General features: G+C 36.8%; 2 protein-coding genes across 5 annotated transcripts; one reads left to right on the top strand and one right to left on the bottom strand.

The window, feature by feature from the left end:
* Positions 1–15: 15 nt before the first annotated feature.
* On the bottom strand, positions 16–5,393 carry LOC122072088. 3 transcript variants are annotated; one of them, XM_042636633.1, is made up of 7 exons: positions 5,179–5,393; positions 4,127–4,451; positions 2,868–3,315; positions 2,706–2,711; positions 2,162–2,457; positions 714–1,082; positions 16–402 (listed from the first exon to the last, which is right to left on the bottom strand). In XM_042636633.1, exons 2-6 carry the CDS (start codon positions 4,427–4,429, stop codon positions 744–746), a joined length of 1,392 nt encoding a protein of 463 aa, XP_042492567.1. In that variant the 5' UTR covers positions 4,430–4,451; positions 5,179–5,393; the 3' UTR covers positions 16–402; positions 714–743. The 3 variants fall into 3 exon arrangements, with proteins under 3 accessions (XP_042492567.1, XP_042492566.1, XP_042492568.1); XM_042636632.1 differs by having other exon boundaries at positions 16–259; positions 5,179–5,392; XM_042636634.1 differs by lacking the exon at positions 2,706–2,711 and having other exon boundaries at positions 16–259; positions 5,179–5,392.
* Positions 5,394–8,743: 3,350 nt separating this feature from the next.
* On the top strand, positions 8,744–25,503 carry LOC122071960 (galactokinase-like). Of its 2 annotated transcripts, XM_042636455.1 has the most exons (14): positions 8,744–8,849; positions 8,940–9,147; positions 9,229–9,413; positions 10,485–10,531; positions 11,118–11,212; positions 11,291–11,373; positions 12,718–12,786; positions 13,582–13,767; positions 16,209–16,343; positions 17,574–17,708; positions 18,301–18,371; positions 18,820–18,897; positions 25,006–25,147; positions 25,255–25,503. In XM_042636455.1, exons 2-14 carry the CDS (start codon positions 8,985–8,987, stop codon positions 25,363–25,365), a joined length of 1,500 nt encoding a protein of 499 aa, XP_042492389.1. In that variant the 5' UTR covers positions 8,744–8,849; positions 8,940–8,984; the 3' UTR covers positions 25,366–25,503. The 2 variants fall into 2 exon arrangements, with proteins under 2 accessions (XP_042492389.1, XP_042492387.1); XM_042636453.1 differs by having other exon boundaries at positions 8,781–9,147.
* The last annotated feature ends 583 nt before the right edge of the window (positions 25,504–26,086 follow it).

Below are 26,086 nucleotides of genomic sequence, written 5' to 3'. Positions count from 1 at the left end.
AGTGAGTCCAACACAGAAAGGGAACATCACTAATAATTTATAATCCAAAAACCATATCTCATTTTTCGTTTACAAGGAAGAAATCTGCAGTAAAGCAGAACTAGCTAGAAATAAAAGTCACTAGCTAAAAAAACAAACCATTGTCTGCCACCTTCTAAAGTATCATGAAGTGAGGATCAATGTTACCAAAAACCAGAACCAAGGTACTTACCTACAGTCCAAAATCCAGCAGAACTCGTAGCCGACCAATATTTGAGCCCTGAAAATTTCGGAATGAAAATTTAAGCCAAAAGCAGAATAAGACAGATCTCTGCAATACCCAGGATGTTGCCTCACTTCATATACAACCTTTCCCATTAGAAAAGGGCCATTGCCCAGAGCTGGTCCCACCTACACAGGGTCCTGGAAGGGGTGAGTTTGGAGTCAGTCCTATGCTTTGGCATTTTTTGCGCAAAGTGACCCTCAATACTCAACCCGGGCATATCCCCGGAAGCCTAACCTTTTACCATTAGTTATCATTATTCCAAAATTCCCAAGCAATAATTTGCCTTGTACACTGGACCACTAATTCAATTACCAAGAAACGAGGGGACTACAATTGAAGGACAGCAGATGCCCTCCAAAAACTCACAGGTTTAACTTCCCTCAAGGAAAGGAGAAGAGGAGAAAATTCAGATTTTATAACTGGTTAGAGAAGTGCAAAAATAACTCACCAAATTCTAACCCTCCCCTTCTGATTAATATCAGTTGTGTGCTTTCCCAAAATTCTCATGCCTCCGCCGTTGGAACTCACCATAGGCATCATGAGACCTTGAAGTAGGATAATTTTCAACTGGATATGGATACCTGCCCCTTGTATCCATAGGTAAATTAGCCCCGGCAAAGGAAGGATTGCCTGATGAGCGGCTATAGTCAGAGTAACTGGGGTGGTTGTAACCACCAAAGCCCGAAGCGGACATATGCTGGTGAGCCCTTTGCCGCCGTTGGATATCAAGTTGAAGAAACTCTTCCCACTGCTTTGCATGCATGCCCCTTAAGATAGCCAGTTTCTTCATGTAGTTCTCTCGCATTTCCCTAATTGCCTGTAAACGAAATGTCAATGAGTAGCAATTTCTGAAGGACCAAATTACTTGCAGTGGAAAACAGATATTTGTCTTACTGTTTTCATACATCAAACATATAAGAAACTAAAATTACATCAAGCGCGATGATGATGTACCACCTCTTTAGTGTGTTAACAAATTCAACTGTCAAACACATGTATTCACCTAAAGAAAAGCTGTATACATGTAGTTAATGGATGCACAAAACAAACTTCAGATGAACACATGTTATGTGAGAAAACAGATCACTATGATTAACAATTAACCGAGTTTGATAACAACCCCCAAGGGGAATCAGTGGGGGAGATTTTGGTTACAAACGACTACAGCTGCATGCCATGAAGATTATGCACGGATTGAGTCAACATTTCTGCAAAGAGGAATTTCATAACATAGCATGCAATGGACCGGCAAAGGCCTGAGTCATTAGAAGACCACTGTTGAAAACTAATGATTCCAAGTGTCCTGTGAAAACCAATGTTCAGTGACATGTGAAAACCAGAGGCAACGGAGAGGCGAAATAAATCACAATGTTCAAAATCATGTGAAAACCATAGTCGAAACTTTCAACCATGTTCTTTCTTTTGGTTCCGATAGCCCATTGCAGAATGTAAGTAGCCACATAATGTTTATTTCAAGTCCATGCACCAATTCAGAAATTTAGTTCAAGTTAACCATGCCAGCAAGCACATAATATTTACGTCTGAGTCAAAACCATGCCTATTGATTACAGAAAATTTCACGTTCTAAAATGTTATAAATTGCACAAGTTTAAAAAGGGACTGTTTTCCACAACTCTAAAATGATAGCACCTAATAAATTTAGAGCATTTGAGCAAATAATACCATCTTACGCAATACAGTTAAAATTTAAAGCGAGTGAATAAATAAAACGATCACAAACCAATGCAAATACAGCACATGCCACCATGCAAAAAAAAAAAAAAAACCAAAAAACAAAAAAACAAAACTGGTGATACAATATATTTAGAGTGCATTTTCAAATAAGCGACTTCATATTTGAACCATAAGTTGGACAATACAATGAAATATAAATACCTCACGATGCTTGTAATTCTCTTCATCTTCTTCCTTGTCACGAATTCTTCCAAGTTCCATTGCCTCTCTCTTATATTCCAATTCTAATTCTTCCAATGTCTGAGGATGAGTAGGATATTCAAACTTGTGGCCAGGATGCATGTCAGGCCATCTCTCAGAATCCCATCCATCATTTTTATGGACCCCCGTGCTCTGAGTATGACCATTATATGAATTTAATGCATCAATGGCGAATGTGGAGTGCCCTGGTGATTTTGAATGACTTGAACGGCTTCTAGCTCGATCATTACCATAAGCTTCAGGAAACGAAGAGTGTGTTAAGCGATATCCCACTTTATTTCCAGATGTCTAACATAGATGGTAGCTTTAACTACACACTCTATCTTATATTCAAACTGTGAACCCATCCAACGCAAACAAGTCCGGAAAGCTTTTCAGTAATTAATTTCATTTTGGATGACAATCCGAGCAATTCAAACCCATGACCCACACCCCAAAATTACTTTCACAATCGAACACATAATGCCTGAACTTACGAACTTACCTCTTGCTGCAAAACAAAATTATAGGCAACAAACCACATTACTAAACAGTCAAAACGGGAAAAAACAGCAGATATGCAACATTTATAAATTCCTAACAAGCTCCGAGCATGGGTTTACCAGCTTGATACGGACGTCGTAAACATACTGTATGCTGTCCCTACCTTGTGGTGAGCCCCTTGACAACATTTTCAGATCCTCACGAACACGGTCCTCCACGACCTTTTCCTGTCTACCAAACTTCTGTAGGAATTGTGATGCATTACGCGGACTAGGAAAAGACCTTTGTGACTCCGAACGACCCGACCGCAAGCCAACAGGGCTTTCCTCTGGTGACCTGGATCTAATTCTTTGAGAACTAGAAGAACCCCTTTTCTTGCCCTCCTCCTTAATCACCTTGTGCACAGCATCCACACCTTTTGCCAAGCATAGCCTATCTTTACCGCTAACAATGATAAACTTCTCCTCCATTTTAATTTTGCATCCAACATCCTTTTCAATCTTCTGGACCACTTTCTCTGTGAAAAGTGCTTTCACATGTTTTTCTCTAGCAGGGACCCTTTCAAAGAAATCTTGAGACTTGCGATTGGCTCCAAGAGTGGTAGGGCAACCCTAAACATTGACCCATCCCACAGAAGGGGGTAAAAAAACAAGTCTTTTAAATGGTGTAAACTAAAAAAAAAATAGAGAGAAATCAGCCAACAGGAACTTTTAAAACAAAAATGGACTCTTCTCATAGCTGTCCAGTCTATAGCATTACTTGAAACTAGTCCAGAGTTCAACTAAGAACCAAAATTCCAAGCATTATATTCCCCTAGGTGGTCAAAAGAACAACTCTTCCAAAACAAAGAAGAGCAGGCTATTCCAGGCAACTAGGGAGAAAGTACCATAAAAAAAATTTAAAACTTTAAAAAATAAAAAAATAAAAAAATTTAAAAAAAAAAAATAATAAATAAAAATAAAAGGTAGCAAAAAATTATTTCTGTTTTGGAGTTGGAGACAGGTGGAAGAAACTACAAAAGAAACTTTAAATCACAGAATATGTGACCTCGAACAAATATTTGGAGAGAAGAAACTTAAGACCTTGGATGTTTATTATGGTCTTCTCTGATATGTGTATGAAACCGAATCAGAGTTCATTTGCATAATCATAAACATTAAAAACAATTTTTTTTGGGGGGGGATGGGGGTGTTCAAAAAAAAATTTAGAAAGCAATTACTGCAGTAATATAACGCTGGAGGCAAGGACCCAGAAAGAGAATTAAAATTAGAAAGTATCAGAGAGGACAATACCCAATCTTAGTCAAGGTCAAAATAAGTATAGGTAGTAAGTATAGAAATGAAAAGAAGAAACATAAAACGCCTACAATAATTACCATGACAATGCTGATGAGAGCAGCATACCCTCATAAATCAATCGTACCTGAGTAAAGTGACCTGATTCTCCACATATTTTGCAGATCATTTCTTCTTCCTTCCGTTTCTTCCAGTTCCTCTCTGTAGCCTTTGATTTAGCCTCCCATACCTTAGCCTCTCGACTTGTAAAATCAGTTGGGATAGCATTTGGATCACGTTCCTCCTCTTCGTCATCAGAACTTGCATGGGACCTTTTGTTTCCTTTTGCTTTATCTTGTGCAGTGGTGCCAACTAATACAGGTGGACCAGTATATTCCTTATAAATTTCATTAAAATCATCATCCATGTCCGGCGTTGATGCTTTTGCCATTTGAGAAGGGTAGAATTCAAACCTGCATCACCATCAACCAATAGCAAATACTTTTATTGAAATCCGGTGACTGGAAATGAGATGAGCAGATATACATTGGACAAGAAGTCAAAATCTAACAACTAACTGAAAGGCAGCTCTATGATATGTGTTAGCAGCAAGCTGTTAGAAACAAGAAACTTCTTGAACAGGAGCATGCTTTCAGGTATTGGTTAACCTATAAGTGAATACATAACACCAGAAGCTCCTTCACCTTCCACCCAAGGATGGAAAAGAACTATGATAGTTATTAAACCCATTGGTCAATGGTTATTGCGCTTTTCAAACATTGGGATATCAGTTCTTGAAAGTAATCCACAGTCACAACCTAGCTCCAAATTGCCATTGTTCTAAGGTCCCAAATTATTGAAAACTATCTTCTTTTTAAAATCTCTGAACACAACAAAACTAGGGATTTACACGGAGAGTGAAATTTTGGCAAATGGGAAACTTTCAGAAGTGCCAATTACATCACAATCAGAATTAAATATTAAGCGATATCGAATTTCTCACGAAAATAAAATTAATCGATTCCAGGCCTAGCAACACTGAAAGAAAGCATTACACCAAATCTTCCTCAATCAAAATCCCCTAAAAAACACTAAATCAATTCGGGTAAAAGTTTAAGGATGGGGAAGTCTAATAATAAAAACAATGGAGGAGACATGAAAGGACAACGATGGAGAGTAAAAGGAATGAATCGAACGAACCTTTACAATTCTCTGCTAATGGAGATTGTGGCAACAAGATCTCTGCTGATGTTCAATTCCTAATCTTCGTAGCGACTTGCTTTACGCTTCTTTCTCTGTGGACAGTTCTCTCCTGGAAGCCGTGACTCAGCTCGCCGCCCGAGCGGAGGGTTCGCTATCGCATTTTAGAGTTGATTTTGGCCTTTCGGGATCTCCTCCTCTCATAAGGGTGAGAGAAGCTCACTCAGGGTAAAGAGCAAGCCCTCACCTTCAATCCCAGGTTCTGACATCGGTGATCCAACGGCTGTGTTTCAACTTATCAGAATAAAATCACACCGAGTGCCATTGAATCACTGTTTGGACATGTGTTGATCATCCAAATGATTATAGGTAAGACCTGAACGATTAGCGATCAGGAGTCGGGAGAGGATCCTAATCCAATTGTTTGGCATACATTTTAGGATTGAGTTTTCTCACACCCACGATTGGAGGAGACTGAGGGCTTGGAACGGTATTGAAAGTATCACCGAGGGTTGAGGATATTATCAACTTTAGATAATAGAGGAGATACATTAATGATCCTAAGATGGTGATAGAACCCTACCCTATAAATGAAAGAAAATTTTGTTGAAAATTTTATACTTAATTTTAGATCAATTGAAATCATGAAATTACTATGGATGAAATGGTGGTTGAACCCTATCCTATAAATGAAAGAAAAATTTGTTGAAATTTTTATACTTAATTTTAGATAAATTGAAATCATGAAATTACTATGGATGAATGTTTTAGAAACTAAATTCCCTTCAGCCTAGGCTATTTGTCTGAACATGTTTAACTCCTCGTTTCGTTTAATATAGTATCTAGGGGCTGCTCCTACTACTATCACCCACACCCATCTAGGCTATGTGGCTGAACATGTTTAACTCCTCGTTTTGTTTAATAATGGTATCAAAAAAAAAAAAAAAAAATTCCCTTCAGCCTATTTATTCTGTGGAGACTAACAAATAGACGCTTCCTCTATGAGCCACTACCCCCCAGCAGAGCTTCCTACCGCAGCCGTTCTTCCTTGCACCCTTGCCTCCCCTCTACCATGAACCACCTACTCTCCAATGCTCACTGAACCCCTTACCTACAACTCCAACCCCCCTAGGTAACTCTCACTCACATGGCTTCCTTCTGTCCCCAATTTTATTCTTAAAGTAATTTTAAGTGAAGGATAAAAACAAAAATTTTCAAATCATATTATTTCTTTCTTGTTTTCCATTTTTAGTGTATTGGAACTTTTTTGTTTTTTTGGGTAAAAAAGGAATTTATTGATTACTTGTTGAACTCAAAGTGTCACCATTACAAAGGGTGGTTAATCAAGGAGTGAAATTTGACCAGTTCATTGCACACGTGAGCGATAAGACCTTCCGACCCAAGGTATCAACCACATGATTGATTGACCTTGGAATGAAGGTGAAACTGCATATTCAAAAATAGTTAGCAAGCTGAACATATCCTATATAATGGGGGGAGTTGGGGTGCCGGGGGGGGGGGGGGGGGGGGGGGGGGAGGGAAGAGGGAAATATGAGCCTTGCAGTCAAATTCCACCCACAGTTCGTCAGTCTCCACTCCCATGGCGTAGAGCATTCCAGCTCGAAGACTGAGGGCTTCACCATGGAGGATATCTTTGAATTTCACAGGATCAAATACTGCCACAGAACAAAGACCCTGTGAATTGGATTTCTCATCCGAGACAACAACGGCCTTTGATCTGTAGTGTATTGGAATTAAATTGCACATGAACTGATGATAATTCCATGCACAATGATGGATGTTGCAAATTAAGATGGTTTGCTAATCTCGGAGTCTGCAAATGAGAGAAAATGAGGGGTATAAATCGTCTGAAATTCTCATATTGTACAATTCCATATAATTCCACCCTAAATGGCTGACACGTGTAAATATTCCATATCTACGGTTCAGATTGTATTATGGTTGATTAACATTGTATTATGGTTGATTAATCTGAACCGTAGATATAGAATATTTACACGTGTCAGTCATTTAGGATGGAATTGTATGGAATTGTACAATATGAGAATTTCAGACGATTTCTACCCGAAAATGAGAGTCTGCAAATTAGTATGGACTAGTGTTGGGCCTAGACTGATTAAAACTACGTCAGAATTCTGACCATTGGCAGTAACTCGATAGTGTCCGACCAAACTAGTAACCGGCTGTTTGTAGCCCAAAATCATCCCGTTTATAGATATAATCAAATCGCGTATGCAAATAACATTTATGTGGCTTGTTTATAACCCGATTAGCCCGCTTGCAGGCCAATAATAGTCTTATTAACATGAACCGTCTATGGATTATTAATTGACTGACAAAAGTAAATGTATATATGCATTGCCCGATTAACAATGTGATATGGTACGATTCGGAGCTTTAAATTGGTGGAGATCAATTAGACCTGATTAAAGCTGACCGGCCTGACTAATTGGCATCCCTAATATATATGTGTTGATTACACGCACATAGGGCTGATATGGTCCACCACGTAATGTGGGGTGGGTGGATAAGATGTGATTAGACTATGATTTTACAAATATCTTAGGATAACTCTATTAAATTTAAATTATTGATAATTGCAAATTATTATATTATTAATTTACTTATCCATGTGATAAAAGAATGCGATGTCTTGAAAATCACATTAAAATATGAATCGTTTATTTTTAATTTAAACCACTCGTTCCACGTAGATTGCGTTTGTTAGTCATTTAAAAAAGCATTTTTGACGTTTATGTTTCACAAGAATAAAAAAAAAAGGAATAAAGCATTTGAAGTCAACTTGGTGTTTTTTTGATTTTTTTGGAACGAAAATGGGAAAAAAAATGTTAGAAACACATCTGCCACTTTGGTTTCGTTCCAAATACAAAAAAAAATGAATTATAGGGTAATTGTTCATGAAACAAGTTCACCAAACACCATTTTTTTATTTTAAAACGGTGTTTTGCCATATAAACTGAAAATTCTGTTTTTGACAGAAAACGTCATTTTTGTAACTGAATGACTACCAAACGCAGTCTTAGAGTTGAAATAGTGCATAATATTTTATAGAGTATTGGTGCACATGCATAGACATATACTAATTGCATGATAATACAAAGGAATATTTGATTGAATTCAACTCAAAATTAACACGTGGCTAATCTAAGGACACGTTTGACAACGTTTCTATTGTTTCTGTTTTAATAAACGATAGAAACATAAGTTTCCATTTCTAGAAATAGAAACGGAATTGAAGGTATTTGATAAGTCATGTTTATAAAAGTCGATAGTAACCAGCGAAAGAATAGCTATAAGTTGTTTTCAAAAAATGATGAAACAAGTTTGCCAAACTTATTTTGCCTGGATCATTTTTTGAGTCATAAATAAATAGAAATTGAAATTTCTATTCCTAAAAACAAAAACAAGTAAAATAAAACAGTTTTATGAAATGTTTTTTGTGTTCCGTTTCCAAAAGAAAAATCTACCAAAAATAGGTTACTCGCATGATCGCATCACACACCATCAATTCTCGATACTCCACAAGTTATGAATTCTCGATACTCCACAAATTATGACGATCACGCCCGAGGAATCTTTCGGTTTTGAGAGCAAACGACGCTTTCGCTCCGTTCTTGTCTTTAGTAGCCGTAAGTCCCATTCCAAAACCGCCGAGATCAGTGTGAACTGTGAAGCTAATCTTAGCTGCTTTCTTAATATGATTTTGGCTATCTTATCAGAAGAAAGTTCGTTTGAGTTGCAGAGGAGGAATACTGTTATCTTCAATGGCAAAACACGAAGAGCTCCCTATTCCTATTTTTTCCAATCTAGAGTCGGTTTATGGAAGTGGTTCTCCGCTTGAAGAAGCTCAGCTTCGATTCGACAAGATAAAATCCAAGTTTCTTGAGGTTTTTGGTCACCAGCCTGACGTTTATGCTCGAGCTCCAGGTATTTTTACTCAAATCTGACAAGTTGTTGTTGTGTTTGGAACATTGATTGTTATACTCTGCTTGTTGATTTTTCATGTAGGTCGAGTGAATTTGATTGGGGAGCACATTGACTATGAAGGATACTCCGTGTTGCCGATGGCCATAAGACAAGATACGATCGTGGCTATACGCAAACACGCTGCTGGAGAGTCTCCAAAGCTTATTAGAATCGCGAATCTGAATGAGAAGTATACCATGTGTTCTTATCCCGCCGATCCGGACCAGGTATTTCTGCTACTCTTTCCAATTTTCATATCCGTATTTTTCTGTGCCTATGCGTTTAATTTGCTTGGTGGTAATTGACACTCCAACAAGATTATGGTTTAAATCCTCATATTACAAAGTCGTTGCCAATTTCTCTTCATTTATGTCTAATGTAGGATTATCATCTTTGAATTTTGCCGTCTGTTTTTTGATGGGCGAGTTAATTGTTGACTGCGGTTGCGATGCCATGATACAATGCAGCACGCTGATGATAATCACATAAGCAAGGGTGACTATTTGGAATTTCTTTTTGTATTTCCTACCCTCTGAGAACCATAGGAAATTGAGTAACTCACCCTGGGTGCCAAAATGCTTTCTGCGGGGTGGTCAGTTCTCAGATCTTTGTCCCTCAGATAAACCACCGATTTTGAGAGTTGAGATTGGACTAAATGTGCCAATGACCAACACATTGAATCTGTTTGCCCCTGGTTGCATTGCCATAAGTACTGTGAAATCTTTAATGTTAGTAGGCTGTGCTTCATTCTGAATTGCATTAGACTGAGTAGGTTGATGCTAAAGATCTTTAGAAGGCGGAGAGACTTTAAGCAGATCTGCGAATGTAGAAAGGACATATAATGCTCTCATAAAGATCTGGGTTGGTGTGCTTGAAATAATCTCCATGAATCCATGTACAGTCACGCCTTGGTTGACCTTTACAATTGACAAGGAAAGAGTGATAAGTTGCCCATATAAACTATGCTACTTATTTAACCCATTAGACTTGGATTTGGGCTTGTTCCGGCGTGAATACTTGTGCTGGAATGGTGGAATCTCTCTTGATGTACATCACATTGTCCAGCCAATATTTTGACTATGCTGTAGTTTCCCTACTTCTTTGCCTGAACTCTGGACACATGCTTTGCTATCCATTTGTTCATGAACTATTATTTGACAAAGTGATTATAAACCAGCATTATATATATATATATATATTCCTGCCCAGTTGCTAGTTTTTATGTGCTTTTGTTCTCTCTTCCGCTTGTAAAGAACTCCATAGCATGTAAAAACACATGATCTTGTTTGTTTGTGCAGGAGATTGATTTGAAGAATCACAAATGGGGCCATTATTTTATTTGCGGGTGAGACATAATGCTCTCACAGAAAAGTTGTACTCTCTTGTTGCATACTAAGCTGCATTTTCTAAAAGTTTAACAGTTCATTGGAGTGGAAATTTGATGAACCCCTAGATTAATTTCTTTGCGGCATTTTGCACTTTTGAATTCTATTAGAGGCATTAGCTGTGGTGTTTGGCGACTTAAGTTTCATGGTTACAGTCAATTGTCATTTATACCATCTATTGCCTACTGAAAAAGCAATACTCATCTTTGTTGTGAAACAGCAACAATAACACACATTGTACACAAAACTTCAAGCTATTTTGTTGTCTGAAGCCTGAAGTAATGTTTCATCTGGAAAACTTAATTCCCTGAAATTCATGTCTTGTGAATCTACATAGAACATGGTTACTGTGTGTCTTGCATTGGTTATAAGCTGAATATATGTGTGATTTCACAAAGTTAGAAAACTTCACTAAGATATTATTTGTCAACTTGTTTTCTCGATTAACCTTCTCGTGTTGATTTCTATACCAATAATGATGATAAACAAGTAAGTTTAGCAATATCTGAGCTATTTCCTCCTATGAACTGGTCTCTGTTAATGCAGGTACAAAGGATATCATGAATTTGCTAAATCAAAAGGCATAGATGTTGGTGATCCAGTAGGACTTGATATCCTTATTGATGGGACAGTTCCTACCGGTATCATTCACTGTCATTACACTATTGTTGCTTTCTTAAGGAAAAAAGTCTAATTCACGTGGCATCTTATTATTGTAGGTTCTGGACTATCAAGCTCAGCAGCATTTGTTTGTTCTTCTACTATTGCTATAATGGCTGCTTTTGATGTGAATTTCGCAAAGGTATTTCCCTTGTTCCATATAAGTTCTAACTACCATATTATGGTTCGGAAAGAAAAGCTTGCAATCTATGTCTGAGAATCACCTAAGTCCCCACTCCCCTGCTGTCACATTAATCTTTTGAAAAAAGTTTAAACTTAATTATCTTAGCATAATATCTTTACTTTTTTTTTTATATGATTTAGGAATTGAATGGATTTTATATTTATATTTTCACTTGAAGGGAATGAACCCCCGCTGGTGGTGTTTACACAGTTTATTTTTTTTTAACCTCTTTAAGGGAGAATGTTTCTGTGGGACAGTGTGGCCCATGTGCCCAGATACATGTGGGGGGGGGGGGGAAATGACCGTGCCATTCCCCATGAAATGCAAAATGATGACCCAGTTGATGATTCCTCGCACACTCCCATTCGTCCTTGCGCACACGTCGGAGCCACTCCCCCTCATAGGAAACACTTTCCCCTTCGTTAATTACTGTAGCAGATTGCATGAAGCAATTATTTGGAAAATGGGACATGCTGGAAAATTTGAACTGTTTGTACAAGGACTGCTAGGATTTGTGGGTGAATCGACCTTTTGATCAGCCTTTTCTCTCATTGGATTGTCATATCCAAATTGTTGAACTGGGTGATTTTTCAAAACAGAAATTTAGACTGTCTAGTAGATCTTTGTGCATATATTGACTACAACAACAACAACAACAACAACAACAAACTAAGCCTTATCCCAACTTAATGAGGTCGGCTACATGGATCCAAACATAATGGGACATGACAAATGTAATTGTGTATATATTGATTATTGTATACATTTTACTCAGATATTAAAAGAATTACAATATGCTTGTAAAGTTTATAATATGCGTTGCATTAGAGAAGATTGAAAGAGACCTTCTTCCTCATAGCAAGGATGATGAGGTAAATCCACCGCAATACGTCAAGAGAATTTGTTTTCCGTAAGCAGGTAAAGGAAGAGCAGCTAAAGCTGTCACTCAGAGGCAAAATACTTGTATAAACCATGCATTTATTTGTATTTATTATTTTACCTTCTCCTTTTGATATGTCTGAAAACATTTATATGTTGTGACCATTTGTTCCTCCAACATCTTTTTCTTTGCTCTCTTTTGACCAGGCATGCTATCTGTGTGATCTCAATTTACTCTGGAGTTTTCTTTCTAGTAATCAAAACTTTTCTCACTGTTGAGTGTGGTTGATTGCAACTCTTAACCGTTCCCTTACTTTCTTGCTTAATATTTATGGTGAAGATTTGCACCATGGAGGCTTGAACTTTTTTACCATGCACCTGACTGTTTCTTTGATACTATCTTGGTTGTGGCTTATTTTACAGAAAGTAATTGCCCAACTTGCCTGTGACTGTGAACGCCATATTGGAACACAATCTGGTGGTATGGACCAGGTGAGATTTCTCTTACTAGTCTCTTAATGTTAACATTCTGATTTTCCTTTTTCCCCCCTCCTGTGAATAGGGTTTTAAACAAACATAATTAGTAGGTAATGTATAGGCTAGAAGGAATTTTGGTTTGGTAGGTTGGACTCAAATATACCTGTTTTGCTGACTGTCTATTTCATGCTAAGCCATGTAGTCTTGTTTTAATTCTTCTCCTCCACCTGCTTGGGAGTTTCTTGTGATGCAGTAGGTGGAATTGCAAAATTCTGATAGCCCCATGGAGACATTTCTCTTGGAATGGGTCAATTCCTGCTTATTTACTTAATCCTTTTTTAGAAATTCTCACAGACTTGTAATTTCTGATTACTGTCTCCTTCTACCAGTTTTAACTTTTAAGTTGCCCCTCCATAGACTGAAAAGGATCATCATAATTTGCAAGGCAGCTGCGTCTGATTCCATTTGATCCCAATCAACTTGGCTGTTATTTTATTCTCAGATCCCACCAATCATTTCTTTTTGAATCAACAGGTCAGAAGTTTGTTGCACCACGCCACCATAGCACTGCTTTATTGTCTGGACTTGTCCGACAGTGAAGTACTGTTACTTCTATTCTGCAATGGGACCTAATTTCTATTCTTTACCGTGCCTTGATTATAATGGTCTCACTCCTTGATTATAATTTTATTATTGCCTTATGCTGTCTGTTTGATTATTAGTCTCTATAATTTCCCTATGCCAGGTAGCATATCTTATTTGCGCCTTGAGTTCCAAAGCTTATTGGACTTAATCTTGTTTAATTGACAGGCAGTTTCTATCATGGCCAAATCTGGATTTGCAGAATTGATTGATTTCAATCCAATCCATGCAACTGATGTGCAACTTCCTGCTGGTGGGTCTTTTGTGATTGCCAATTCCTTGGCAGAATCCCAAAAGGCAGTAACTGCCGCAACAAATTACAATAACCGGGTCGTAGAATGTCGTCTAGCAGCTGTAAGTTTTGATTTTCCATTGCACAATGGTGCAACGGTTTTGCTTATAGTCTTTTGTATCTTCAACATCACAACTGTACCTTGAATTGATCCGGAGTTTCTTCTTCTTGTAATAGTATGTAGATTGAGGGGTACATTTAAGATCTTTTACCATTTTAGCCCATATTCTAAGTTAATTTATGCTTGATGCAGAACCAACTATGGTAAGCCTCCCACCCCCTCCTTTCTTTTTATTCAATAATTGGAGTAATCCTAGCAGGTTCCACTGAATTGATGCAATATGTTTCTGTTGTAATAATGGATTATTTGTTAAATGGGTTTTAGAGTTTTAGGGTATTATATACAAGTCACAATTCCCCAGTCAACAGTTTCAAAGAGATTCCAACAGGGATCGCAATTCGCATGTCTATGATTTGGTATATTTGACCATATGTGAGTAAAAACTAATAATAGGATTTGATATTTTTGAGCACATGTGAGTAAAAACTAATGCTGGTATATATTTGTGAAATGATTTTATTTGAATATGTCTTGATAAGATAAGATTATAAGAAATTTATTGTGCGTATAAAAATGAAGTTTAGGTGCTCAGTACAAGAAAAATTTATGGCACGTCCAACAGTGTATGGGAATTGGTAGGGTGGCCTGTTGATACACTTAATAGAGTTATATGCCATTAGTATGGAAAATACAGCTGGGTGCGGAACTTTGTCACAAATCCAGTTGTAGGTCAAGAGTGACCGAGTGCTGTTGACTTGTGAATGGACCATTATGTTCAAATGGTTTGATTCTCTTGACTATTCAAAACGAATAGTTAGTTTCAGTGGCCACTGCAGTTTACAATGAGGACTAAGACTATTTGACTAAATATATTTAATGCAAAACTGGATCTGTATCACCTTTTATAATGGTGTCCTCCAAGGCTGTGGGGTCAGTGGGACCCTGTCGTCCCACCCTGGGCTCCACCTGAAAAAGAACCCTTTTGCTGGGTCCTGCCTGTGTTCTGACCAGGATCACGAATAGGGAGCTTGTGAGGAAGTTAATCCTATGTTTCAAACCCAGGAATTTATTATGCTTGTGGTTACTAAGTCATAGTTTTCTGTAAGTTGATTGCGATGAATAAGATTCCAATGGCTGGAAATATTTTTGGTTGAGTGGAACGCATATGAGCCTGACTCCCAATGCATAAAATGTGAGTGAAAACTAATGCTAGTATATATTTGTGAATTTTTGGTTAGTGAAGATTATATTCTGTTCTGTCATGGCTGTTCTGTCACATGAAGGATTGGCATGGCATTTCCAAGCTGTCGATCTAGAATGAGTACTCACTGGATTAGCCACATGCCTAATAATTGAGTCCGTGTTATCCCCATACACTACCACTAATGTCACTTTTTATTTATTTTTCCCTGTGGATAAAGTTGTTGAATTCTCATGGGCTTTAATTGTGGTTGTTCAAGTGAACAATGCTGAGAAAAAGATTTCCATTATCATTTCGTAGAAGCAAGGGAGCCAAAAGTTTCCACTGGAAAAAGGTAGTGGACAAAAAGCCTGTGAGCCTTTTTTAGCTCCAGTCTCACTTCATCTGCCATGTGTACAAATTGTGTGTTAATCGGGGCTTTACCCCCATTTTGTTTAAACAGCTTACCTGGCACTGACCACTAAATTAGAGTGCTGTGTTGGATTTAAGGATTCTAAACATATTGTTGGGCATGGCCGTATTTTAGAATAATTGATTTCTATGTATAGATCCCCCCATCATTGCAGCAGTGAAATTCTTGGCTGATAATGGGTTTTGCATTTGGCTGTACTTGACTATGGGTGCTTTCTCAGCTATATGGGTTATGTTTCTTGATATTCTTCTGAGATTAATGAGGAGACTTTTCTACTTCAATTTAGCTAATTTATCTATCTTTTCCCCCCAAAAAACCCAACTTAGCTACTACGGAGTCACCTCAGGTGAAAAACAATTGAAACGAGTTAGAAGTACAGTACCACTCATTCTGTCAATGAATAATTTTCAACCTTCTTACATTATCAAGCAACATGGCATTCTCACCGTTATATCCATATATTTTATAATACTGAGGCAGGGCTCTCTCTCCCTCTCATTACCATGGTCTTAATGATCAGCATTGGATCGTTTGGGTTGTACAATCAGTATTCAAAAAGAGTGGGACTGGTCTGACCTATCATACTTATTTTGTCGGCCAATCTGGTGCTATTGTTAGGTCTTCTCAGTTAATCAAATAATCCTTGTTTGGATCATCAGATCTGGAACAATCCAGATTCTGGTGGGAACCTTTGATACTTATACTTAAAACTCTTTCTCATAACCATCCAAACTTTTGTTATGGGTTGATTAATTAGTTCAGTTGGACATCGTGAGGTCAATAATGGTGTACATTTATCAAGGATGCATTTTTGTTAAAACTTTTGCAGATTGTTCTTGGCATAAAGCTCGGAATGAAAGCAAAGGAGGCAATCTCCAAGGTGAAAACTCTTTCTGATGTCGAGGGATTGTGTGTATCTTTTGCTGGTACTTGTGGCTCTTCAGATGCTGTCCTTGCAGTCAAGGTATTTATCAATATTTGTTCCACTTATTTTCTTTTGATCTCCTGAAATTTCCTCTCTCTCTGTTATATGTGTGTGTGTTTTTTTTTAATTCATTTTATAGTACTTATTAGTTATTTCCATTTATGGATGGTTCATTTGTATGTCTGACTGATTTTGTTTTCTTGCTTGAACTGTTATTAGTTTGACCTGATTCATGAAACTTCACTGGAGCTGTACCTGTTGTGCACGTTTGGCATTTCAATTAAAAAAATGTTTTACTCTAGTATTATGATAAAACCCAAGTTACTGATCAAAGGGAACTATCCTGCAATAGTAGGCCACACAAGTTCAAGTCCTTGAGTGAGCAATGGAGTGAAATATAACTGATTGATAACACAAGGAGGATGATTTGGGTTGGATTGTTGTTGGTTTGAATAGTCACCATGAATGGTTCCTTAGAGGAAAATAAGGAGAAGGACAGAAGAAAGCAATAGGAGAGACAGAGAGAGATTGATGAACCTAGGTACCTCTTAAGGGTGTACAACTAGTAAATTTAGTTAAAACTAGCTTCATTAATTCATTTTGTAGCTGTGACTAACACCCAAAATATTTTGTCAAGTTCTGTTAACAAAATTGGGCTAAAAGCACCTATGCACAGGTGAGCTTTCCATGTTAATTTATCTTATGAGCTAATAAATCACCTAATTATTTGGAAGAGCTTACTCTTTAATTTCACTTGGGAACAAAACTCGTTGGAAATAGTCCCAGTTACCCTCTGGACAATTAAAGCCTAACAAACCCTGGATTTTTTATAGACTTGCTCGTTGGTCTTTGTCCATGTGTTCACTCATGTCTGACACAGCAAAAGACAAATCCAATTCTTTGACATTACAAGTCGAGCAATACATGACCCATGACGTTGACACTTGATACTTACAAATCTTCATATTCACTTGCACATGGAAGTTGTTAGTCCATTGTTCTTAATCCTCTTCTTCCCCATCCCCTCCCCCAACCCCACCCCCACCCCCCCCAAAAAAAAAAAAAAAAAAAAAAATGCACTCTTCTGCTTTTAAGAAAATTGTGGTTTCATTGTTATAAACAGATTTTGCGCTTTCGGAAAATATGGGGTCTCTCTCCAAACTCTGAAATCTGAATCCACTTATAGATTTTGCGCTTTCAGTCCTCTTATTGTGCATATCTGTACTTTCTATCTGCATTTTTATTCACTGATGCCTGTCATTCTTACAGGAATTCTTGAAGGAAGAGCCATATACAGCTGAAGATATTGAGAAAATCACAGAGGAAAATCTTCCTTCAGTCCTGGGCAATGATCCAACCTCTTTAGATGTGCTACGAGCTGCCAAGCACTTCAAGTTATTTCAGGTATTTCCTTGTTTATGAGCCTTGTTCTTTAAAATACTATGATTTTTTATTTTTAGATCTTGCTTGCTATAATTCCCATTGTGTGTGAAGTAAACCACTGAGGGATTTCCCTTTTTTGTTCTAGCAAGGTGAGATTTCTTAGTATTAATTTCTTTTCCTATCCTTTCATATTTTAATGGCTTAATAGAGTACCGTAATGCGAGTTTTTAACCTGTTTATTGCAATATCTTCAACTATATACATCTGAGGAGCGAGGGCCATCTCTCTCTTTCTTTGAATAATCTTACTTTCCTAACGACTTGGCTATTAAAAAATGTGTGGCTATTTTTCTGATAAGTAAAGAGAAATTTATTGAAACAAACAGGGAAATTACAAATAGTGGATATTATCGGTCTCTTGACTTCAATTACAAAGAGTTTCAATTATCCATAAACAAAACATTCATACACTTGAAGAAAAATAGTGTATCAAGTTGGAAAATACCTGGAATTTTCATTTGTGAAGCATGTGATAATTTTTTTGCTAGTTCAAGATGTATTGGATATAACTTTCTTCAGTGCAGAGCTAATCATCATTGATGTTTCTGTTCCAGCGAGCCTTCCATGTATACTCTGAAGCTAAGCGTGTTCATGCTTTCAAAGACACTGTTTCGTCCAACCTAGGGTGCGTTTTATTTTAGAACTCTAGTTCATTTGCTCATAACTGGTGTTCACCTGTATACTGTCACATTCCAGTTTGTCTCATCATGAAGCCTGCAAACACTCTGTGTATATATATATATATATAGGGCAGCTGGGTCTTTTCACGCCTGGCTGTGTCTGGGCATAGAGGGCGTGGACGGGTAGCGTTCTTTCTCCCATATATATATATATATATACATATATCAATATATCATAGCTCTCAAACCTAGCCCAGTACTATGTATTCCTATTGCTGACCTTTATTATATCCAACTTCAAAAAGATGAGTATTTATTCTCTATGAATAATATCACTTAACAAATTTCAAATATATGCGTCTATATGCACAGAAAAATTAATAAGCATCAAGGAGAGGGTTGGAGTCACATCTCTTGTTTTTAAATCCTGACTCCTTGGCTTCTGTGCTGTAGTGACGAGGACATGCTAAAAAAGCTCGGTGATCTCATGAATGAAAGCCATTACAGTTGCAGTGTTCTGTATGAGTGCAGGTGAGTGCCCAATTTTCCACTTGCATCGTTATTCGAATTGTACAAGGCAAAAGGTTTGCACACTTTGTTGTGCCTTGTGGAACTATGATATGGCAATTCTGACTGTTGAATATATAGGGAATGTTTTGGATTGTTCATGTGTCAAATTTCAGCTTCCAATTCAAATTTACCTCCCAATGTACTGGAAAATCCTCCCATGTATGTCCATGCATATATGATGGCTCTGTTTGGTTGCATATTAAAGGGAAGGGAAGCAAAAGGCAGTGAAATCAGTTTTGGAAAGAAAAAGAAAAGTTTTGTAATCATTCTCTAACATGATTGTGTAACCTATGCAAATTTCTTACCATATTTAGTAAGTTAGATGTAATTTTTATTCTTTTCAAATCCAAGTGATTTGATTGCAAAATAAAGTAAAATTTAATAATCAAATTTAGAATAATTTGGAGTTAGCGACACATTCATTTTAGGTAATGATTACAAAATTTCCTTTTTAGGTTGGATTTAATTCACTTCCCTTCATTTATTCCTTTGCAACCAGAAGGAGCTGTTCTGTACCATGATGAAACTTTTGACATCTTAAGCTTGCCACTCTTCCATCTCAAGATCAGTATCTCAGCTGACTCCCTTTCTATATGCCTCTTATCTTATTTCCCATCATCTTGCTCCACGAAACTGCCTCTCTTCTTCACTCACACTGTCCTATTCTATGGGAAACGTTCTATATACACTCTCTTGGTCATCCACAGTGTCTTTGAAAGCACCGAGTACTTTTGGGTATCTCTTGGTCATGAATCTTAACTGTCTCCTTGGTTCCTGTTTTTGATTAATTTTGTCTCAAGTTGCTACCTTAAAACCATTTTTCGGTTCTGGAATATGGTTTGGTGCATAGTTATTAAGGCGTCGCCAAGGTGTTAGTAAGGCGACGCCTAGGCGCCAAGGTGGTTTTGTGAGCTTAAGGCATTGCACCGCATTAGTGGCTGCACATAAGGCAGCCGCCTTAATGGTTAAGGTGCTATAAGGCATTGCCTTATGACGCGTTATGGGCAAGGCGGTCGCCTTATGCCCATTTTTTACCCTTTTTTTTTTTAAAAAACTATTTGGTCAAGGATTCCAAATGAAATTTATTGGTTGGTAGGTATATGGGGAAGTTTACACATGAGAAGCATGGGGTCAAGGGTATTTAAACACAAAAGTTCAACCGAAAAAATAAAAAACACAAATCACATTGTCCTCAGATCTTTCTCTGGCGGAGGTGAGACTCCTTTGGTGAACCATCGTCCCCTCTCTTTAGGTACGTTTTTGCATTTTTCCTCGTCTTCTTTCTTCTTCATTCTATGCTTCTACTACTACCTGCTGTTTTTTGATTTTCTTTTTCTTTCTCTTCTATTTCCCTCTGTTTTTTTCTTTTTTCTTTTCTTACGATTCTAGTGTTCTACCTTCTTTAGTTATTTTTCTTTCTAATTTTTTTTTTCTTTTCCCTTCTACGGTTCTAACTTCTTCTTCTTTCTTTTTGTTTTCTTTTTTTTTGCTCCATTTTTCATTTTGTTTCTGCTTTCTTTTCCTCTCCCAATCTCCCTTCTTCTTCTTCACTGCAAGTCTGCAACCTGCAACTCCTTTTTTTTTCTTTTTTTCTTTTTTGGATGAAATGATAAATATGCAGTTTTCTTTCTCTCCCTGTCTCCCTTCTTCACTGCAAGTCTGTAACCTGCAGCTCTCTTTTTTTTTTCTGTTTTTGGATGAAATGATGAATATGCAGCTCTCTTTTGTGTTTTTTTAGGTGTTGTAATTTCGTTGCTATTAAGAGTATGTTAGGCTATTAGTTATTAGTTTCTATGTTGGGTTTGCAGCTGTAAATTGTGTTCTGAACTTCTGATCATTAGTTTGTGGAAATAATTTAAAGGTATCATATTGTAAGTTGGGTTTGCAGCTATAAGCTTTGTTCTGATCATAGGTTTTTGATCTGTTTAGCTCCTGGCACTTCGGCGTAAACCAAAAGTTCTGTTTTTCAAAATAAAATTTTGTTCATCAATTAAGGCACTCTTTTGTATCATTTTTCTTTTTGATTTTTGTTTACAAAAATGGTTTTCGCTGCATTTGGTATCATTTATGGAGCTTGTTTCTATTTAAAAAAAATTGGTAAAACACAAAAATCAAAAAGAGATCAAGAGTCATTTATTTGTTTTGGCCAAAATTGATTTTCAATTTTTTTTGCGCTGAACTTTAATGAGAATGTGCTTAAAATCCCAATATGGAGAGGTAAAGTAGTCATTTGCTTTGTAATTAGAAATCTAAGCCCCTTACCCTCTTCTTCAGTCCAAAGTAGAGAAAGAGAGTTATAAAACAGATGGGTGAACGGAATCTCTTCACCCATATCTTCAAAAAACCATTTTGCATAGATATACCAAACTATTTCTCACAAAAAACCATTTTGCACATAGATATACCAAACTATTTCTCACAAAAAACCATTTTTCTCAAGTAGTTACCAAACCATTTTTATGTTTTGATAAAAAATAATTTTCATTAATGATTTTAGTTAATTAGGTAAAAATCAAAAAGAAAAATGATACCAAAGAGGGCTTAAGAAACCCTAGTTTCTATTTTGTTTTGATGTCATTTTAGTTTCTATTTCTCAGTACTCTGTCAATTTTTAAGTTCTGGTTCTAGTTTCTAAATAGAATGGTCACATAAAAAATAAGACACTAGAATGCTTTATTCAATAAGGCGACGCCTTATGCCGGCCCTATTGCCATAGCGCTCTAAAAGACCCTCAAACATCTTGGTCGCCTCACCGCCTTAATAATCTTGGTACCATATTTGATCTCTTTTCGTCTCTTCCCTATTTATTCTTTTTCAAGCATTGTGACTATTTAGTTTTCATATCTCTCAACTCAATTGCAACAATTTTTAGTTTGAAAACAATTTTTGATCATTAAAAACAAACATTGGCGTATCCAGTGCACAAGACTTTCGCATGTGTGACTTCCGGGGACCAGAACTACAGAGCTTTACCCCGAGAATGTTGAAAGTCTGCATAATTCATCAATTGTTATCGAAAAAAAAATTGAGAATCTCTTTTCTCATCTATTCCAATTTATTCTATTTCTTTTACCATGCACATATCACGAATCGAGCTATCTATTTTTATGTCTTTCAACCCAACTGCAGTGGCTCTAATTCAAACAAAATTTTGATAATCAATAGTGATCAATTTAATTCGCTGGTAATGATTATCTTCAGCACTATTAATTCCCTCTATAATATTAACAGGAATTTGTTGAATTTTCGAAGACCTTAACTATTGATATTTTATAAACTATAATTATTTGTTGGATTAGGCTCATGAATTTGTGAGATCAAGGGGGTGAGAATTACTCAACTTGGCCCAAAAAATGTTGAGAGGCTCCGTAGTTCATCAATTGGTATTAGAGAAAAAAATTTAGAATCTATTTCCTCATTATTCCTGATTTATTATTTTTTTTTTTTTTTACCGTACACATATAATTAACTGGTGTCAAAGCAGGCATCGAAATTATCCAATTTTTATTTCTCTCAATTCTAACTGTTTTGTTTTTAGTCCAAACACAATTTCTGATAATTAAAAACGAATAGGTTATGGACAACATTTTTTCTTGACATTTGTATGACAAGTTTTATAGCTCTTTTCATTCCCTACATAACATCAACAGATACTTATTGGAGTTTACAAAGAGTTTACCATTTATCTTTCATAAGCTCTACACTATTTTTTTAGAGCCTTTAAAAAATTTTCGATTGTTAACTTATAATCGAAATTTTTCAAGAACGATACAATTCTCAAGGTCCGATGTCATATAAATGGGATGTAGAACATTAATAATAACCTTGATTTCATCTTACAAAGTTATTAGTGTGATACAGACTTTGTTAACGATGAGATATGCCATCCTAAATAAAAGCATATCTTGAAGTGTAAGACAAAAAAAACATTTTAAAAAGATGCCAAGATAAAAATGTTAATAAACATTCCAAATAGTAATAGTACCCTATTTTATCTATTTTCTTATATATATATATATTTAACCGTGAATATATCATCAATTAGTATCAGAGCATGCATTGTGGCTATCCAATTTTCATGTCTCTCAACTCAATTGCGACAACTTTTAGTTTGAACACAATTCTTGATACTTAAGGATGAACATTGACCAGTGCAATCTGTAGTGGGTCTGCGACCCTTCTTCTTATTCACCCTTCCTAGTCTCCCTTCTATCTTCTCCCTTCTTCTTTTTCATTACAAATCTGCAACATGCAAGCCTTTTTTTTTTTCTTTTGTTTTTTGGATAAAATGATGAATATGCAGTTTTCTTATTTTTTCCCCGTCTCCCTTCTATCTTATCCCTTCTTCTTCTTCACTGCAAGCCTGCAACATGCAGCTCTTTTTTTTTGATGAAATGATTAATATGTAGCTCTCTTTTTAATAGCTTCTACCTTGTAGCTTTTTTTATTTTTTTATTTTTTTTATTTTTTATTATGAATGTGCATATATTTTTTTGTGTTTTTTTAGTTGTTGTAATTTCGTTGCTATTAACAGTATGCCAGGCTATTAGTTATTAGTTTCTATATTGGGTTTGCAACTGCAAACTGTGTTCTGAACTTTTGATCAGTAGTTAGTGGAAATAATTTAAAGGTATCATATTGTAAGTTGGGTTTGCTACTGTAAGCTGTGTTTTGATCATAGGTTTCTGTCCTTTTAGCTGCTGGCACTTCAGTGTAAACCGAAAGTTCTGTTCTAAATAAAGTTCTGTTCATCGATTATACTGTGTTTTGGTGTCATTTTAATTTCTATTTCTCAGTAGTCTGTTAATTTTTAAGTTCTGGTTTCTAATTTCTAAATAGAATGGTTACATAAAAAATAACACACTGGAACGCTTTATTCAATAGGGCGACGCCTTATGCCCGCCCTATTCCCGAAGTGCTTTGAAAGACCCTCAAACACCTCGGTTGCCTCACTGTCTTAATAACTTTGGTTTGGTGTGGCTTGCTTGTTATTAACACTTCTCTTGTTCCATCAAGCCAAAAACATAAGTTTATAAGGTGCTTATATCAAGAGAGAGGGTTTACCCCCCACCCCCCAAAAGAAAAAATATTTATCAAGAGATAGAAGAAAAAATTAAGCAGAAGGTGAAATTATTTGCCGAAGAACTAGATGGTGGAACCTGAAAGAAGTATATCGGAAAGGCCACTCTTTCAAATATTCCTTCCCCCACCCCTCCAACAGAAATGAATTAATCTATCCATCTTAACACGATTGTCTACTTTCATCCAATTCTGCTTGAGGTGCACTGTGCACATATTGTATTAAATATCCCTATTATTTTAAATCAATTTTAATTATCCTTTTATTTTAATTCCTGCAGTTTCATCCTTTTGATCTTCATCATATAAACCCCCACCCTCAATCTAAAAAAAAAAAATTCTGTTAGTCAGAAGTTGCTAGTCATCAGTCCCTTGCAGAGAAAAGGTAAATTGGATCTCTCCTCTTTTGTCTGCCCAATCTATTTTCTTATAGTGGCTAACTGGCTATGTGAACTGCATTGCTCACGCTTGTCCATGCTATGGGAGCCTCATTTGTAACTGCAGTGGAGTGCTTATTCAATTCATCACTTTGAAGGAATGGCATAGCTAACCCTTGTCCATTTGTCTGTGATCCCAAGTGATATTTCTCACTTATGGGGCCTTGGGATAATGTTGTGCCAATGAAATTTCACGATTCATGTCGAAATGATTTGGCTGGATGTTTTTTTGCTAGTACCAACCTGACAAGGTTATACTTTTCTTTGTGATTGGGACCAAGTGAGTGGAAATTTAACTCAGTACATCTGTATACGTTCAACTCTATTTATCTTTGGACCTACAAATGCTTTCATGAGGAACTATTCCAGACATTTAATACCATGTTTTGTGACCTTTTTGCATAGTACTGTATGAAAATGATTATTGGAAGACAAAGACAGAAAAAAAAAGTTGTCCCTAAGGCCATAATATTAAATTTCACTTTGTTTCTACTAGTTAAATTGCTTGGTAATAATTGTTTTTCATCTGCTGTTGCTTCTTTTTATTTATTAGCTGCCCAGAGTTGGAAGAACTGGTAAAGGTTTCCCGGAATAATGGAGCACTTGGAGCAAGACTTACAGGAGCAGGATGGGGTGGATGTGCTGTAGCATTGGTGAAGGAGAATATGGTCCCACAATTTATCCTCAATTTAAAGGTAATTCATGGGTTCCCAGACTAGAAATTATGCTTGCAAAGTATCCTTGATGTGCAACACTTCTCTCTATTGTTCACATTTCAATTTTGAATGCTTATCTATTTCAGGAATCGTTTTATCAATCAAGGATCGAAAAGGGGATAATCAATAAGAATGATCTTGGCCTGTACCTCTTCGCTTCCAAACCATCCAGTGGCGCTGCAATTTTTAAGTTCTAGTTCCTCTCTCTCTCCCTCTCCCTCTCCCCAATCTTGAAGGAAAGGAATTGTAAAAACCTCTTTTTGGCTGGCTTCATATGTGAAAGACAATGATCTGGCCTTTCTTATCGGTTGAAATAAATAAATCATGTCTTGTAACGTCGTGATCCTTGTACAGTATAGAAGAAAGTGATTTGGTTTTAGTTCAGGTTTATTCTGTTTCGGATATTATCAAAGTAGAAAACTGGAGCCTAGCCTGGCCCAGCTCACCTTAAGCTCAAGCTCTGGACCTGAGTTGAGCTGAGCCTGATTGTACTGGTCTGGCACTCCATCTGCAAGCAAGTGGTCAGGCTGATCCAAACTTTAGAGTGAGGACTTCACACCTTGAGTTGGGCCCGGACTCTATAAAGTCTGGTTCAGTTGCACCCCTAGTAGGACTACCAATAGGTGTGGTGCATGTCAATACATAAGAGGGTATATGACTAAAGGGTAAAAGTGATACAGGGCTTGTTCTAGTGGTTGGCATTTCTTCCTTTGGAGAATGCTTTTAAGACTTTTTTTTTTTTTTTTTTGGTGGAAGCTTTAAGACTTGGTGGATCAAGTCCCCTTGATGGTACCTTTGTGGGTCATCTTCTTGATTCCTCTATGGATTTAGGTGATATGACCACCCTGCCCCCATGAAACGAGAAATTCTATTCTCAGTCGCTGGTGCAAGAACCATGCAGCTATCTTGTCTAGCGGA

Source organism: Macadamia integrifolia, chromosome 2, assembly GCF_013358625.1.
Source record: "Macadamia integrifolia cultivar HAES 741 chromosome 2, SCU_Mint_v3, whole genome shotgun sequence".
NCBI lineage: Eukaryota > Viridiplantae > Streptophyta > Magnoliopsida > Proteales > Proteaceae > Macadamia > Macadamia integrifolia.
The sequence above is the reverse complement of the archived record's forward strand: the minus strand, read 5'-3'. Positions and strand labels throughout refer to the sequence as shown.

Excerpts from the sequence above, each read along its gene's own strand:
- LOC122071960 (XM_042636455.1), top strand. The coding sequence starts at position 8,985 with ATGGCAAAACACGAAGAGCTCCCTATTCCTATTTTTTCCAATCTAGAG. Across the intron at positions 11,213-11,290 it reads TGATGGGACAGTTCCTACCG|GTTCTGGACTATCAAGCTCA; the intron begins GTATCATTCACT and ends TTATTATTGTAG. Across the intron at positions 17,709-18,300 it reads AGCACTTCAAGTTATTTCAG|CGAGCCTTCCATGTATACTC; the intron begins GTATTTCCTTGT and ends TTTCTGTTCCAG.
- LOC122072088 (XM_042636633.1), bottom strand. The coding sequence starts at position 4,429 with ATGGCAAAAGCATCAACGCCGGACATGGATGATGATTTTAATGAAATT. Across the intron at positions 3,316-4,126 it reads AATCAGGTCACTTTACTCAG|GGTTGCCCTACCACTCTTGG; the intron begins GTACGATTGATT and ends GTCAATGTTTAG. Across the intron at positions 1,083-2,161 it reads AGAATTACAAGCATCGTGAG|GCAATTAGGGAAATGCGAGA; the intron begins GTATTTATATTT and ends TTTCGTTTACAG.